A 14,521-nucleotide genomic window follows, 5' to 3' on the forward strand; every position below is an offset into this window, starting at 1 on the left:
AGTAGTTGATTAATCTCTTGTGGTGTGCAAGAGGACTGGACGTACCCTTGGTTATAAGGGGAACCAGGATAAATCTTATCGTGTTCATTTACTTACTGCACTTGTTATTAAGCCTTGTTCTTAAACTCAGAAAATCTGATTACCATATCACTAAAAACAAGAAAATTTACTAACACCTAATTCACCCCCCCCTCTTAGGCGTACTTCTATACTAACAATTGGCATCAGAGCAGGTTAAGGTAACTTATTCCTCGATCAATTACTCATGGCTTCCGCACAACCTGTCTTTAGAGATGGTGGTAGCAGTACCAAGCCACCATGTTTTGTTGGAGAGCACTACGATTTTTGGAAAATCCGTATGCAAGCATATCTCGAAGCACAAGGAGATGACATATGGGATGCCGTTGAAAATGGTCCTCATATTCCAAAAACTGTCATCAATAACAAAGAAGAAATAAAAATAAAAAATTCTTGGACGGATGAGGATAAGAGAAAAGTGCTTTTCGATAAAAAGGCTAAGAACATATTACAATCTGCACTAGGAATGGATGAGTTTTTCCGCATATCTCACTGTAAAACAGCAAAAGAAATATGGGATACGTTGGAAGTAACTCACGAAGGCACCATTGAAGTAAAAAGATCCAAACTCAACACACTATCACAAGAATATGAGTTATTTCGCATGCAGCCCGGAGAATCTATTTTAGATTTACAGAAAAGGTTCTCCCATTTAACCAATCATTTGACAGCACTTGGAAAAATCTTCACAAATGATGAACTAAATCTAAAAGTACTAAGGTCATTGACAAGGGCATGGCAACCAAAAGTTACAGCAATATCAGAAAAGAAAAGCCTATCCAAGATGTCTCTTTCTGCACTATTTGGAAAACTTCAAGAGCATGAAATCGAACTCGGAAGGCTAGAACAAAATGAAAGTCAAGAAAAGAAGAACAAAAATATTGCGTTAAAGACTGAATCAAGAGAACAAAGCAAAGAGAATGATTCAGATGAAGATGAAAATATTATCCTTCTTGTTAAGAAATTTGGTAAATTTCTTAAAAACGACAGAACATTCAAAAAGAAAAGCTTCAAGAAGAAAGATAATTCTACATCAAATCAAAATTTCACTTGCTTCGAATGTGGAAAACAAGGACATATTAAAGCAGACTGCCCAAATATTGCTAAGAAGAATTTCAACAGAAAGAAAGACTTCAAGAAAGCATACATAGCTTGGGAAGACAATGAAGTAAGTTCATCTTCAGAAACAGAAAGTGAAGAATGCGCCAATGTTGCATTAATGGCCTCGCATCAATCAGATGATGAAGAGGTTAGTAATATAGACTCTCCTCTTTATAATAAGACTAATACTGAATTAATTATAGAATACAATGATGCTCAAAACGCAATAAAAGAATTACTCATTGAATGTAAAAATCTATGTAAACTAGTATCAACACAAAAGAAACAAATCTCAAGTTTACAAGAAAAAGTTGATATTATGGAGAAAAATTCTGAAAAACTAAAACAGAATTCTGCATGCAATAAATGTGAATCCCTCTCTTTCGAAATTGTTCAATTAAATAGAGTAATTGAACGATACGAAAAGGGACAATTAGGATTGGAAAATGTTCTAAACATGCAAAGATACTCAAATGATAAAAGTGGTCTTGGATACTCAAAATTTGATAAACCAAATTTGAACAAAACTATTTTTGTTAAAGCAGGTAGTCAATCTAATCAAGATAAGATTATAGTTATGAAAAAGGATGATCTTTATAATAAGAAAATTATTCAAAATAAATCTCATACATATGTTACTAACAGTAGATTTAATCCTACTTGCTCTTATTGTGGTCTTCATGGTCATACACCTAATACATGTCATATTAGAAATATTAGTGTTCCAAAAGGTCATTTCATATGGGTAAAGAAAGGTACTAACCATCAAGGACCCAAAGCACATTGGGTACCTAATAAAGTTTGATTTCAATTTTGTAGGTAAGCAAACAAAAGACTTCAAACATGTGGTACTTGGATAGTGGCTGCTCTAAACACATGACGGGTGATATAACAAAATTTTCAGCTTTAACACTTGAGTCAAAGGGACATGTAGTATATGGAGACAACAACAAAGGAAAAATTTTAGGCATTGGAAAAGTTGGTACAGCACCATCTCCCTCAATTGAAGATGTCTTATATGTTGAAGGTCTAAAACATAATCTCATAAGCATCAGCCAGCTTTGTGACAAAGGATACAAGATAGTTTTTAATAAAGATGAGTGCGTCATCCAAAATGAAGCTACAAATGAAACTCAGTTTGTTGGTAAGCGTTTCAAAAACATTTTCATACTTAATTTTGAAGATTTATCCTTGAAAATGAAATGTCTTTTGGTAAGCGACAATAATGATGCTTGGCTATGGCATAAGAGATTTGCTCATATTCACATGGATCATTTAAACAAATTGGTCAAGCATGATCTTGTTGTAGGCTTACCAAAAATAAAATTTATAAAGGATAAATTATGTGACGCTTGTCAAAAGGGCAAACAAACAAAAAGTTCTTTCAAACCTAAAAATGTTATTTCAACTTCTAGACCGCTACAATTGATACATATGGATTTGTTTGGTCCATCAAGAACCAAAAGTCTTGGTGGAAACTCATATGGACTAGTTATTGTTGATGATTACTCAAGGTTCACTTGGACCTTATTTTTGGCAAATAAAAATGAAGCTTTTAAGGCATTTAAAAACTATGCCAAGCTAGTCCAAAATGAACAATCTGCCAAAATTGTATCAATTAGAAGTGATCATGGAAGGGAATTTCAAAATACTTCATTTGAAGAATTTTGTGAAGAAAATGGTATTTTTCACAATTTTTCTGCACCAAGAACACCACAACAAAATGGGGTCGTTGAGAGAAAGAATAGATCCTTAATAGAGCTTGCTAGAACTATGCTAAGCGACTCAAATCTACCAAAATACTTTTGGGCAGATGCTGTAAACACAGCATGCTATGTTTCCAACCGGGTAATTATTAGGCCAATTCTTAAGAAAACTCCATATGAACTTTACAAAGGTAGAAAACCCAATATCTCTCACTTTCACATTTTTGGATGTAAATGTTTTGTGTTAAATAATGGTAAAGACAACCTTGGAAAATTTGATGAAAAAGCTGATGAAGGTATATTTCTCGGTTACTCTTTATCTAGTAAAGCATTTAGAGTCTTTAATAAAAGAACCTTATTAGTTGAAGAATCAATGCATGTAACCTTTGATGAAACTAACCCCATAAAAGAAGAAAATATTATTTCTTGTGATGATGATGATGTTTTTGAAAGTAATGATCCAAGCAAAGAACTTCAACAAGAAAGTGGAGTCAATATTGAAAGGCAAAGTGATGATCTTCCTAAAGAATGGAGAACCCATAGATATCACCCTATTGACAACATCATAGGTGATATAAATAAAGGAGTCACAACAAGGTTAAAATTGCAAGATGCTTGCTTAAACATGGCGTTTGTTTCTCAAATCGAACCCTCCAAAATTGGTGAAGCACTTAAAGATGATCAATGGATACTTGCCATGCAAGAAGAACTCAATCAATTCGAAAGAAGCCAAGTTTGGGAACTTGTTCCTAATCCTGGAAATAAACACATCATTGGTACAAAATGGGTGTTCAAAAATAAACTAGATGAGAATGGCATAGTTGTTCGCAACAAAGCTAGATTGGTTGCTCAAGGATACAATCAAGAGGAAGGGATAGACTTTGACGAAACATTTGCTCCGGTAGCAAGACTAGAAGCCATACGTCTACTATTAGCATATGCTTGCTCCATGAATTTTGAGTTATATCAAATGGACGTGAAAAGTGCATTTCTCAATGGGTACATAAATGAAGAAGTTTATGTCAAGCAGCCCCCTGGATTTGAAGATTCCAAAAATCCCTCACACGTTTACAAATTGAAAAAGGCTCTTTATGGTCTAAAACAAGCTCCAAGAGCTTGGTATGACAGATTAAGCACCTTTTTATGTGAACGAGGATTTGACAAAGGAGAAGTTGATAAAACGTTATTTGTCAAAAGAGAAAATGGTCACACATTATTGGTTCAAATTTATGTTGATGATATAATATTTGGATCAACCAACAAGGACATATGTGAAGAATTCTCTTCAATAATGCAAGGAGAATTCGAAATGTCCATGATGGGAAAATTAAACTATTTTCTTGGACTTCATATCAAGCAACTTGAGCACGGCATCTTCATCAATCAAGCCAAATATTGTAAAGAATTACTAAAGAAATTTGAAATGGAGAATTGCAAAGAAAGTACAACTCCAATGGGCTCCGGAACATATGTTGATAAAGATGCATCAGGAATTTCCATCGACATATCCAAATATCGAGGTATGATTGGATCATTATTATATCTAACGGCCAGCCGGCCAGATATCATGTTTAGTGTTTGTTTGTGTGCAAGATTTCAGGCAGATCCGAAAGAATCACATCTAGTAGCTGTTAAAAGAATTATGAAGTATCTGAAAGGAACAACAAATGTAGGCCTATGGTATCCTAAGGGTAGCATATGTAGCCTAGTAGGATACTCTGATTCGGATTATGCGGGATGCAAAACAGACCGTAAAAGCACCAGTGGCACATGTCATGTCTTAGGAAATGCCCTTGTTTCATGGTCTTGTAAAAAGCAAGCTTGTGTTGCACTTAGTACTGCTGAAGCTGAATATATTGCAGCAGGAAGCTGTTGTGCCCAGATTCTCTGGCTCAAACAGCAATTACATGACTATGGAGTTGATCTCGGATGCATTCCCTTAAGATGTGATAACACAAGCGCAATAAACATCTCAAAGAATCCAATCATGCACTCCAGAACTAAACACATCGATATCCGACATCATTTTCTACGGGATCATGTACTTAAAGGTAATGTTGAGGTAACATTTGTTGATACACACAATCAATTGGCCGATATTTTTACAAAACCGTTACCTAAAGACTCATTTTATAAAATCCGAAGAGAACTTGGTATTTTGAGTGAATTTGATCTTTAACCATTGCATGATATACATAGTTTGCCATATCTCTTATGTCTTATTGATTATTTCCTTTTGATATATGAATTTGTGTATTACATGATGCAATTTTCATAAAAAAACTGAGTTTTTAAGCAAAACGGTGCTTATGTAGTCGAATACAAATGTCTGTATTCGAATACAAACTTTCCCAGATTTCCTGTATTCGAATACAAAGGATGTGTAGTCGAATACACGTTCCCAGAAAAATGTGTATTCGAATACAAGAAGGTGTAGTCGAATACACCTTCGCGTTTTTGCCCAGATATAAAAGCTGCTACACATAAGTTAGGGTTATTTCAGTTGGTATTCGAATACAGCCTCAGTTCCTTCTCTCATCTCTCTCAAACTCATCCATCCTCCTTCCACTTACTTACCCATTCACTCAACCTAACAAAATCCATTACTCTTTACTTCCTTCTTGTCATCCCTCTTCAAATCTCTCACAACTCTCACATTTTCTCTAAAACCCACTTTCACCAAAAATACCCTTTCTCACCATGGATGCTCGCAAACGAGGACCACGCACCAAACATGCCGCAGTAGGTCCCTCACGAAAACGAACCAAGACTCCCAACATCACGGATCTATCCCGGCTTCTACACACACCGGAGGAAATTGATCGTTTTCGCACCTTCTACTCGGACAAGCGCCTTATTATCCCCAAATACGGTACTTTGGACTCTTTTTCTGATTTTAAATTTCCTGCGTTGCTTAAAGCACAACATGTTGAAGAGTTTATAGGCTACAATGGTCCAGTTTATCCAGATTTGGTTAGGGTTTTTTATTGTAATCTCATACAAGAGGGCAAACTGCTAGTCTCGCGCGTTAAGGGTAAAGTTATTCGTTTAAATACCAAAACCATTGGCGAAATTCTGAATATTCCTTTTAATGGTGAACAATTTTGTCCAAACAATTTATGTGAATGGGGTGATATTTCTAAGTATGATGCGTATGTCTCTCTCTGTCGGTTTGATCGCCGCACCATGGAACAAAAGAGAGCTCAGGCAGGTTCCAAATATGCCCAGCAACGGTATGGTGTGGGAAATCTTACTGTTGATTATCGGCTTCTACACTATTTCCTTAGCTACATTTTGGTTCCGAAGGCTGGAAATTACTCCCAAATTTCGGAGTTTGAACTGCAAATTATGAATTTCATGTTTGAAGGTCGTCAACTTAATTGGGCATTTTTTGTGAAATCTATCATGCTTGGATCTCGCGAAGCAATTGGCTTACCATATGCAAAGGAAGTTTCACGAATTTTGGAACACTTTGGTGTGGACTTTGCTGATGAGGTTATGTTTACTCCCACCAAAGAAAATCTGTTGGATTTAGGTGTCTTGCCTAGCATGAGGATCATATGGAATGATGAGCTTGAAGCCTTTGTGCATAAAGGTGATCATGGTCCACCTTCTGAAGATGCACCGGCGGACACTGCTGGACCATCCAACACTGCTGCTCAAGGAGATGAAGATGGCGAGGAAACTGCATCTGATGATGATTATATCTCCAATCAAATGATCATGACTCGCCTTGATTCTTTCCAAACTTTCTTCCAAACTCAATTCGACAAGTTGACCACCTCTATCGACACTCGCTTCACCACCATTGAAACTACTATTGCTCGCAATCATGACGCACTATCTCAAGACATTAGTCAATTATCCGACAAACTTGATCATTTCCACATTCCGACAGAATTTGATTAAGTCTTTAAATTTTGTACTAAGTTCACTTTTTGTATTCTGTGTTATTGTAATATTTGCTTTATGAACTCCTTTGTCGTTTTAATTCTGGTGTGTTTTGTATTACTCGTTTCAGGACTTATTATGTATTCACTTTTATAATCTTCTAACTTAATTTCCATTACTGCTATTCTTGTTCCCTTATATGCCTTTTGTGTATGATTTTACTCGCACCGTGTATGTCTCTTTGTTTTCTTCTTCTTTTTGATCATGTCAAAAGGGGGAGAAAATTTGGTGTTGTTGTTGCATTTCAAACCTTGTAGGCACTCAAAAACAATTTTCAAATCATCACATACAACGGGGGAGTATGCACCTATTACGGGGGAGCAAAGATTTCAACATCACACTCTCTTCACAACAACGTTTTGTCATAATCAAAAAGGGGGAGAATGTAAACTACATGTTTTTGATGACGACAAGACCACCAACTATGGACAATGCAGCAAGATCAAAAAGAAGATCAAACCATCTTGAATGAGCTTCCAAATCCAAATAATAAATGAGTAAATATAAAGGTATATGATACAAATCAATAGTTCAAATACTTGAGAACAATTCATATTTACATATGCATTTAACATGTTTTCAAAAATCAAAAACAACATTAACAAATCATTTAAAATCATATTTTTGACAATTTGCATAAGTGTATTCGAATACACCATGTTGTATTCGAATACAACTTAAGTCAGAAGCAAAACTTTAAAAGGTGTATTCGACTACACGCATCTGTAGTCGACTACAAGCTAAGTCAGTGGCCAAGTGTATTCGACTACACCCATCTGTAGTCGACTACATGCTAAGTCAGTAGCCAAATGTATTCGACTACACTCATATGTAGTCGAATACAAGTTAAGTCAGAGGCTAAAATACATTGATCTGTATTCGACTACACTGATGTGTATTCGAATACAAGGTGTAAAATTCGAATTTTTTAAACGTTACAAAGATGTGTATTCGAATACACATATACTGTATTCGAATACACCTGGAAACATTACAATTTTTCAGATCTGGAATGCCTCTAGAACATTGTAATTTTTCATCAAACCTCTTGGATCAATGGCCACGAATCTGAAAGGATGTTTTATGGAGTATAAATACCCCATAACTTCAGATCAAAAATTAACCATCCTTGAATTAATTCATTTGAACAACTTTGAACAAAATTCTGATTTTTCTAAGTACTTGCATTAGATTTTCATATCATTCTAAAAAGTTCTCAAGTACTTGAATTACTATTGAGTTGTTTATCAATATACCACATCTTAGATTTATTCAAACCTTATTGTATCATTTGTACAAGTAAGATAGTGGTGTGCTATCTTAGAAAGAATTGTTAGAAGTTTTGTAGCAAGAATCCCAGGGTGGGAATTGTACATTTTCTGACAAGTAGTTGATTAATCTCTTGTGGTGTGCAAGAGGACTGGACGTACCCTTGGTTATAAGGGGAACCAGGATAAATCTTATCGTGTTCATTTACTTACTGCACTTGTTATTAAGCCTTGTTCTTAAACTCAGAAAATCTGATTACCATATCACTAAAAACAAGAAAATTTACTAACACCTAATTCTGACACATGGTTGCTCAAGATCTTAACCATGTTAAAGATTTTTTGGGTGATATTGGTGTTAGTACTAATGTTGCCTAAGGTGATAGAAGTAATGGCATGCCTTTGAAATGAAAATTTTGGGATAAACATAATGATGAGGATGATATTGATACACATGAATCAACAGTACGGCTTCAGTTGATGGCTTTGCCAAAGTATGTCAAAATTGCCCAAGAAGAGAATGCATAAAAAAAAAAAAAACAACTATAACTTCAAAAGCCTGATGTTTATCATACTTGATCTAGGGGGTGCTATTGACTATAATAACCGATGTTGAAGTTCATTTTTTGGAACTGCATGGGTCTTGGAAATTATGAGACTCAATCTTATCTAAAAAAGTTTTGTCTCTCTAATAAGCCATATTTTCTTTTCATTGCGAAACCTTGTATTTCTTCATCTCAAATTGTAACGTCTTATCTCAATCTTATTCACATGAATTTTTGTTGAAAACGATAGAAGGAGTCTTCCCCCCAAATTATGGTGCCTCTGTTGAGCTGACTTCAATCCAAGTATTATATCTAAGCAAGCTCAACATATAAGTTTTTCATTCTTTCATTCATCATATAATCATGTTTAATTTTTGTGTGTTGTGTACGCTTCTACCAATTATAGGTAGTGTCGTGAGCTCTAGCCTAAGTTAGTTAATTTACAACAAATTCATATGGGCCCTTGGGGTCTTATTGGTGATTTTAATGTCATCTTATGGGCTCACGAGCATCGGGGGTGTTTTCCTCCTGCTCAAATTTCTTGTGATGATTTTAGCAACTAGACTAATATTTGACATCTTATTCCCACTCAAGGCTCTCACTTTCTTGGTTCAATGGCCGTATGAGAAATAATCATATTGAGATACATCTTGATTGCTCTATTTATAATGATGCTTGGCTTTCTTCTTGGTCCAATGTGTATTGTCATATGCTTACTAGATCGAAATCTGATCATTATCCTAACTTCTTAAAGGTTGGAACTTCTGATGAGAGGCATACATCTTCCTTCAAATTTATGAAAATGTGGTCTAACCATCCAAACCGTAGAAACTTTATCGAACATGCTTTGAAGGATACTATTCTCAGCTGCCCTATGTTTTGTCCATTCTTAGAAACTTAAGAATTTGAAGTCTAAGTTGAAGGTTTGGATCAATACTATTTTTGGTGATGTTCATACTCAAGTTTCTAAACCTTTATTGAATGTTGACGTTATTCAGCTTCAAATTAATGAGCAAGGTAGTTTTGATACCCTTGTTCTACATGAGAAAGATGCTCATATTTTTCTTCAGTGTGCTCTAAACATTGGATAGACTTTTGGCATGAAAATATAGATTAAATTGGCGTTTGTTTGGTGTTACGAACACTGCTTTATTTTTTCTTCATAAAGTTGTCCGTCATTATGGTGTTTTTAAATAAATTTCAATTTTGAAGCATGATGGCCAACTATTGGCCCCTCCTGTTTATATTGAGAGCCACATTTTACTTCCATTAGAGTTCGTTTGCTACTATTAATAACTGTTAACCCAATAATTTGGTTGCCTCTTTTATTTCTTCAATTGTTACAAAGGAGGATAATTCCATGATGATGTCTTTGTCTTCTTTGGATGAAGTTAAAAATGTTGTGTTTGATATGAATGGCAACAGTGCTTCAGGTCCTGATGGTTTTCAGGGTCATTTCTATCAGACTTATTGGGAGGTTGATGCTTAATATCCAGGTTCTTCAATATTTTCAAATAAGTAGGTTTATGCTTAATCTCAATTCTAATATTATTGTGCTCATCCCTAAAACCCACGAGGTTGAGTGTATTGATCACTATCAGCCTATTGCTTTAGCCAACTTTCAATATAAAATTATTACCAAAAAATTATCTCTAAAAATCAAATAGGTTTTATTAAGGGCAAACTCATCTCTGATTGCATCTACATTGTCTCTGAATCTATTAACCTTTTGGAGGGCAGTTGGCTTTAAAGATTGATATCAAAAAAGCTTTTCATACTATTGATTGGAATTTTTTATTTCCATTTTGCATGCTCTTGGTTTTAATGACACTTTTTGTGACTGGATTCTTTCCATTCTTAATTTTGCCAAGTTTTCTATATCTGTGAATGACAAACATATGGGTTTTTTAATTGTAAAATATGAGTTCAATAGGGAGATCCTCTTTCTACCCTTCTGTTTCGTATTGTTGGAGAAGTTATTAATAGAGGTATATCTCAGTGTGTTAACAACAAAAAGTTGTAACTTATGTTTGGTCCTATGGACTTCAAGATGCTCAGTCGTGTTTTATATGCAAATGATGTTACAATTTTCTATCGCGTTAGTGACGCTAGTTTAACTGCTCTAATAATGTTTTTCCTTGATTACGATAATGCTTCTAGGAAAGTAACCAGTAATGATAAGTCTAAACTTTACACAAGATCTATACCTCCGGCTAGAGCTTCTGCATTTTCAACTCTTCTTGGATTTCATTCAGGCCAACTTCCCTTTATCTATTTAGGTGTTCCTATTTTCAAAGGAAAACCTCATAAGGTGCATCTAATGCCTATTGGTGATCGTATTAAAGCCAAACTTTTAGCTTGGAAAGGAAAAATTCTATCTATAAATGGTAGGGTGTAGCTGGTGAACATTGTTATCTATGGCATAATTTTGTAGATTTTTCGTTTATTTTCCTAGCTTGTTGTTCTTATAAAATCTTTAGATACTTGGATTCAAAATTTTATTTGATTTGTGGGTATCTCTTCAGAAAAAGTGGTGACAATAGTTTGGAAAAAAGTTTTCCAACCCACTGAAAATAGTGGTATGGGTTTGCATTCTATAATGGCCATCAATAGTGTTGGGTTGTTGAAGCTTTCATGGGATTTTATATCTTCGGGAACTCATTGGTCTAAACTAATGCATAGTAGAGTTCTTTGAAATAATTCTCAAATTAAGTACCATATAACCTCCTTTATCTAGTCGGGTATTCAAGCCCATCTTTCTTCAATTCAAGATAATATTTCCAGGAAGCTTGGCGATGGCCACAACATCAACTTTTGGAATGACTTTTGATTGTCTCGCTCAATTTACGATTTGCTTGGTATTCCTTTGGAGGTTCGTCCACTTATTCAAGCTAAAGTTAAAGATTGCATTTTTAACGACACTTGGGCTATCCCTAACATTTTAAACTTTAGTGTTGTGTGTAGTGAGGTTGAAAATGTTGTTATTCCTAAATTTGAAGCCCACGATTGTTTAGTGTGGTCTTCTTCCACTTCTAGTAATTTGAATTTCAAATATGCTTATAATTTTCAACGTCGTTCTGGAATTTCTATTCCTTGGGCTAAGCTTATATTGAATCGATGTGTTCCTCTGTCGCGTTCCTCTCTTCTTTGGAAAATACACCATGACAGGATGCCCATTTACGAGAATATTTGAAAGAAAAAAAAAGTTGCACCATAGTTTCAATTTGTTCTCTTGGTAGCCATACTTATGAATCTACTCAACATATTTTTTTTTGATTGCCCCTTTGTCTTACGACTTTGGTTATGGCTTGGGGGAACCTTTACGACTAACATATTTTGTTCTACTTGTTAGTTTTGCAGGTGTGCAAGTCTAATTGGAGCCCACAAGTGCGAGATGTCATCATATTTGTTGTTGTTAGTATATGTTGGTGCATTTAATTTTATCAAAATCATGCTAATTTTTTCAAAAAGGGCATTCCTCTTCACCGGGAGATTTCTCTAATTACTTATAAGTCCTCAATGTTGCACAACTTCTCCTTCACAAGTCACTTTCCAAAATCTCAGAGAATTCTTCAGGTCATCTAACAACCCCTTTCTTGCTACATGATTAAGTGTAATACAAACGGAGTTGCTAAAGATAGCTTTAAGTCTTCTGTTGTGGTGTCCTTTTAGAGATCATAGTGTTGCTTTTACTTCTGCTTGTGTTTCTTTGTGGAGCTTATGAGCACCAATTTGACAATTGAGATAACTTTTGAGATGCTTGTGTTTCTTTGTGGAGCTTATGAGCACCAATTTCACAATTGAGATAACTTTTGAGAAATTGTAGCATAACCTTTGGTTATAGTGCACTTCAAGATTAGTTGATGTTAATTTTAACAAAGAAAATTTTAATCTCAAATTTTTATCAAATATAGTAATAAAGTGGAAAAAATATAGGTGATGTTACCGAAAAAGCTATTCATAACATTTTAATTTAAAATCTTGGAAATAATGTTATAAGTTGCATCATTAAAATATAAATAAATAAATTATATCTTTAGAGTACTTGTTAAGAAACTTAATATAAAAATAAAATAGAAGAAGTTATGCATCACATATTTTAAAATTGTAAAAATTTAAAAATTTTATTTGATTTTTTTTATTCTCTTATTTATTTCTTTAACTAATGATCCAAAAACAGGTCACCTTTTTAATTTATAGATAAAAATAGTAAAAATTGTAGCAATGGGAATGTATATAAGTTTAGTCATAATAAAGCGGCATCTTTAAGTGTGCACACGTGGACCAATGACGTTACGCGGCCAGGGAAGTTGAGTTTCCTTGCTTGTAGCTATAAAATATCCCAACCCGTACACTGGTTTCGAAATTCCAGTAGCTGGTTTGTCGCAACCGGCAATCACCGGTGGATTGTAGGAATTACCTACACGAGTGAGTTGACAAGAAGAACCTGAAAAATTGTTTGTTGTTGCAGGATCCTTGTTTGTTGTGCCTAACACAAGCCAAATAAAGAAATGAATGTGAACGAAGAAAAACTGAAGAAAATTTTGCGTATCATTTTCTCTTTCTTTCTCTCATGTGTTCTGTTATTATTATTATTATGCAATGACGTCAATGTAAATGATGACATAAATGTCAAAGTAAACAAATTAACTCGCAATAAATTCATATGCTCTTCGTAGTTACTGCTTCGTTCACACTATATACCAAACAAAACTTTATCTCTCTTGCAAAAAATCTTATAAAAAATTATAATAAATAAATCAGATATATATATTTTTTTCATCTTATATTAAATGTGGCATTTATACTTTTTTTGTTACCTCAAAATAATTGTTACTTTAAAATATTTACGATTTTTTTTCTATTAATATGTTTTCATTTATAGAATTTCATTTCACTTAACTACTCTATTAACCACAATTATTAAAAGTGTTTGTAAATGATATGAATTTTACTATTAAATCAACTCAATTAATTATTTTCTTATAAATTATGTTTAATACAAATGGGCATTTAATATAAGATGTGAGAATTTTTTTTTTTTGGTATGAGGGTGAAATAAAATATTGAAAATCGTGTATTTTATACTTTAGAATTGTGAAAAGTGAAATTTTTTCTTCATTTAATTTACTTTTTTTGTTTTGTTTAACAAATAGACACTTGTTAGCATGACTATATTATCGATTAAAAAGCTAAAAAATTATCATTCACAAATCAATTAATTAATAGATAAATAAAAAATTTATGTTTAGTATGTTTTGAGAATATTTCATAAATAAAATGTTTAGTTGCAATTTTAGTACAAAATTAGTCCTCCTATTTTAAAATTCAATAGTTTTGGTTCATTTTTTAGATTTTTTAACTAAAAAAAATAATTATTTGACATATTATAAATGATATGACATACAATCTCATAACGTATAATAATCTAAATGCGTTAATTATTTATATGTTATTAATAAAATTACAAAAATAAATAATTTCAGAAGTTGAAACCTAAATTTTTTAAGAGCTTTTATTGGAATTTCATGAGTATTTATTATTTAAGATCATCATATCATATGTCAAGTTATTTACAATATGTTACATTACCATTTTTTTAGTTGAAAAAACTAAGAGCCAGACCAAAATTATTAAATTTTAAAATTGAAGGACCAATTTCGAGATTTTGTGAGAATAGAAGGACCAAAACTACAACTAACCCTAAATAAACATGTGAAGAAAGTTAGAGTACATTGTTTCGAAATTATTATACAAACTATAAACATGACAAAAATTTTGTCACTTATGCATAAAAAATGAAACTTCTTTATTGAAACTTGAGCAAGACACAACATATGAGTTATTACAATATTTAGTACCCAATAAGTAT

At 33.4% G+C, this 14,521-nt stretch overlaps 1 protein-coding gene across 1 annotated transcript; it reads left to right on the top strand.

Moving 5' to 3' along the window:
* Positions 1 to 10,687: 10,687 nt before the first annotated feature.
* Positions 10,688 to 11,344, top strand: LOC101501773 (uncharacterized). Its single transcript, XM_004512791.1, has 2 exons — positions 10,688 to 11,036; positions 11,175 to 11,344. The coding sequence occupies exons 1-2, from the start codon at positions 10,688 to 10,690 to the stop codon at positions 11,342 to 11,344; spliced, it is 519 nt and encodes a 172-aa protein (XP_004512848.1).
* The last annotated feature ends 3,177 nt before the right edge of the window (positions 11,345 to 14,521 follow it).

Source organism: Cicer arietinum, chromosome 8 (assembly GCF_000331145.2).
Source record: "Cicer arietinum cultivar CDC Frontier isolate Library 1 chromosome 8, Cicar.CDCFrontier_v2.0, whole genome shotgun sequence".
Lineage (NCBI taxonomy): Eukaryota > Viridiplantae > Streptophyta > Magnoliopsida > Fabales > Fabaceae > Cicer > Cicer arietinum.

Excerpts from the sequence above, each read along its gene's own strand:
- LOC101501773 (XM_004512791.1), top strand. The coding sequence starts at position 10,688 with ATGGACTTCAAGATGCTCAGTCGTGTTTTATATGCAAATGATGTTACA. Across the intron at positions 11,037-11,174 it reads AAAAATTCTATCTATAAATG|AAAAAGTGGTGACAATAGTT; the intron begins GTAGGGTGTAGC and ends GTATCTCTTCAG.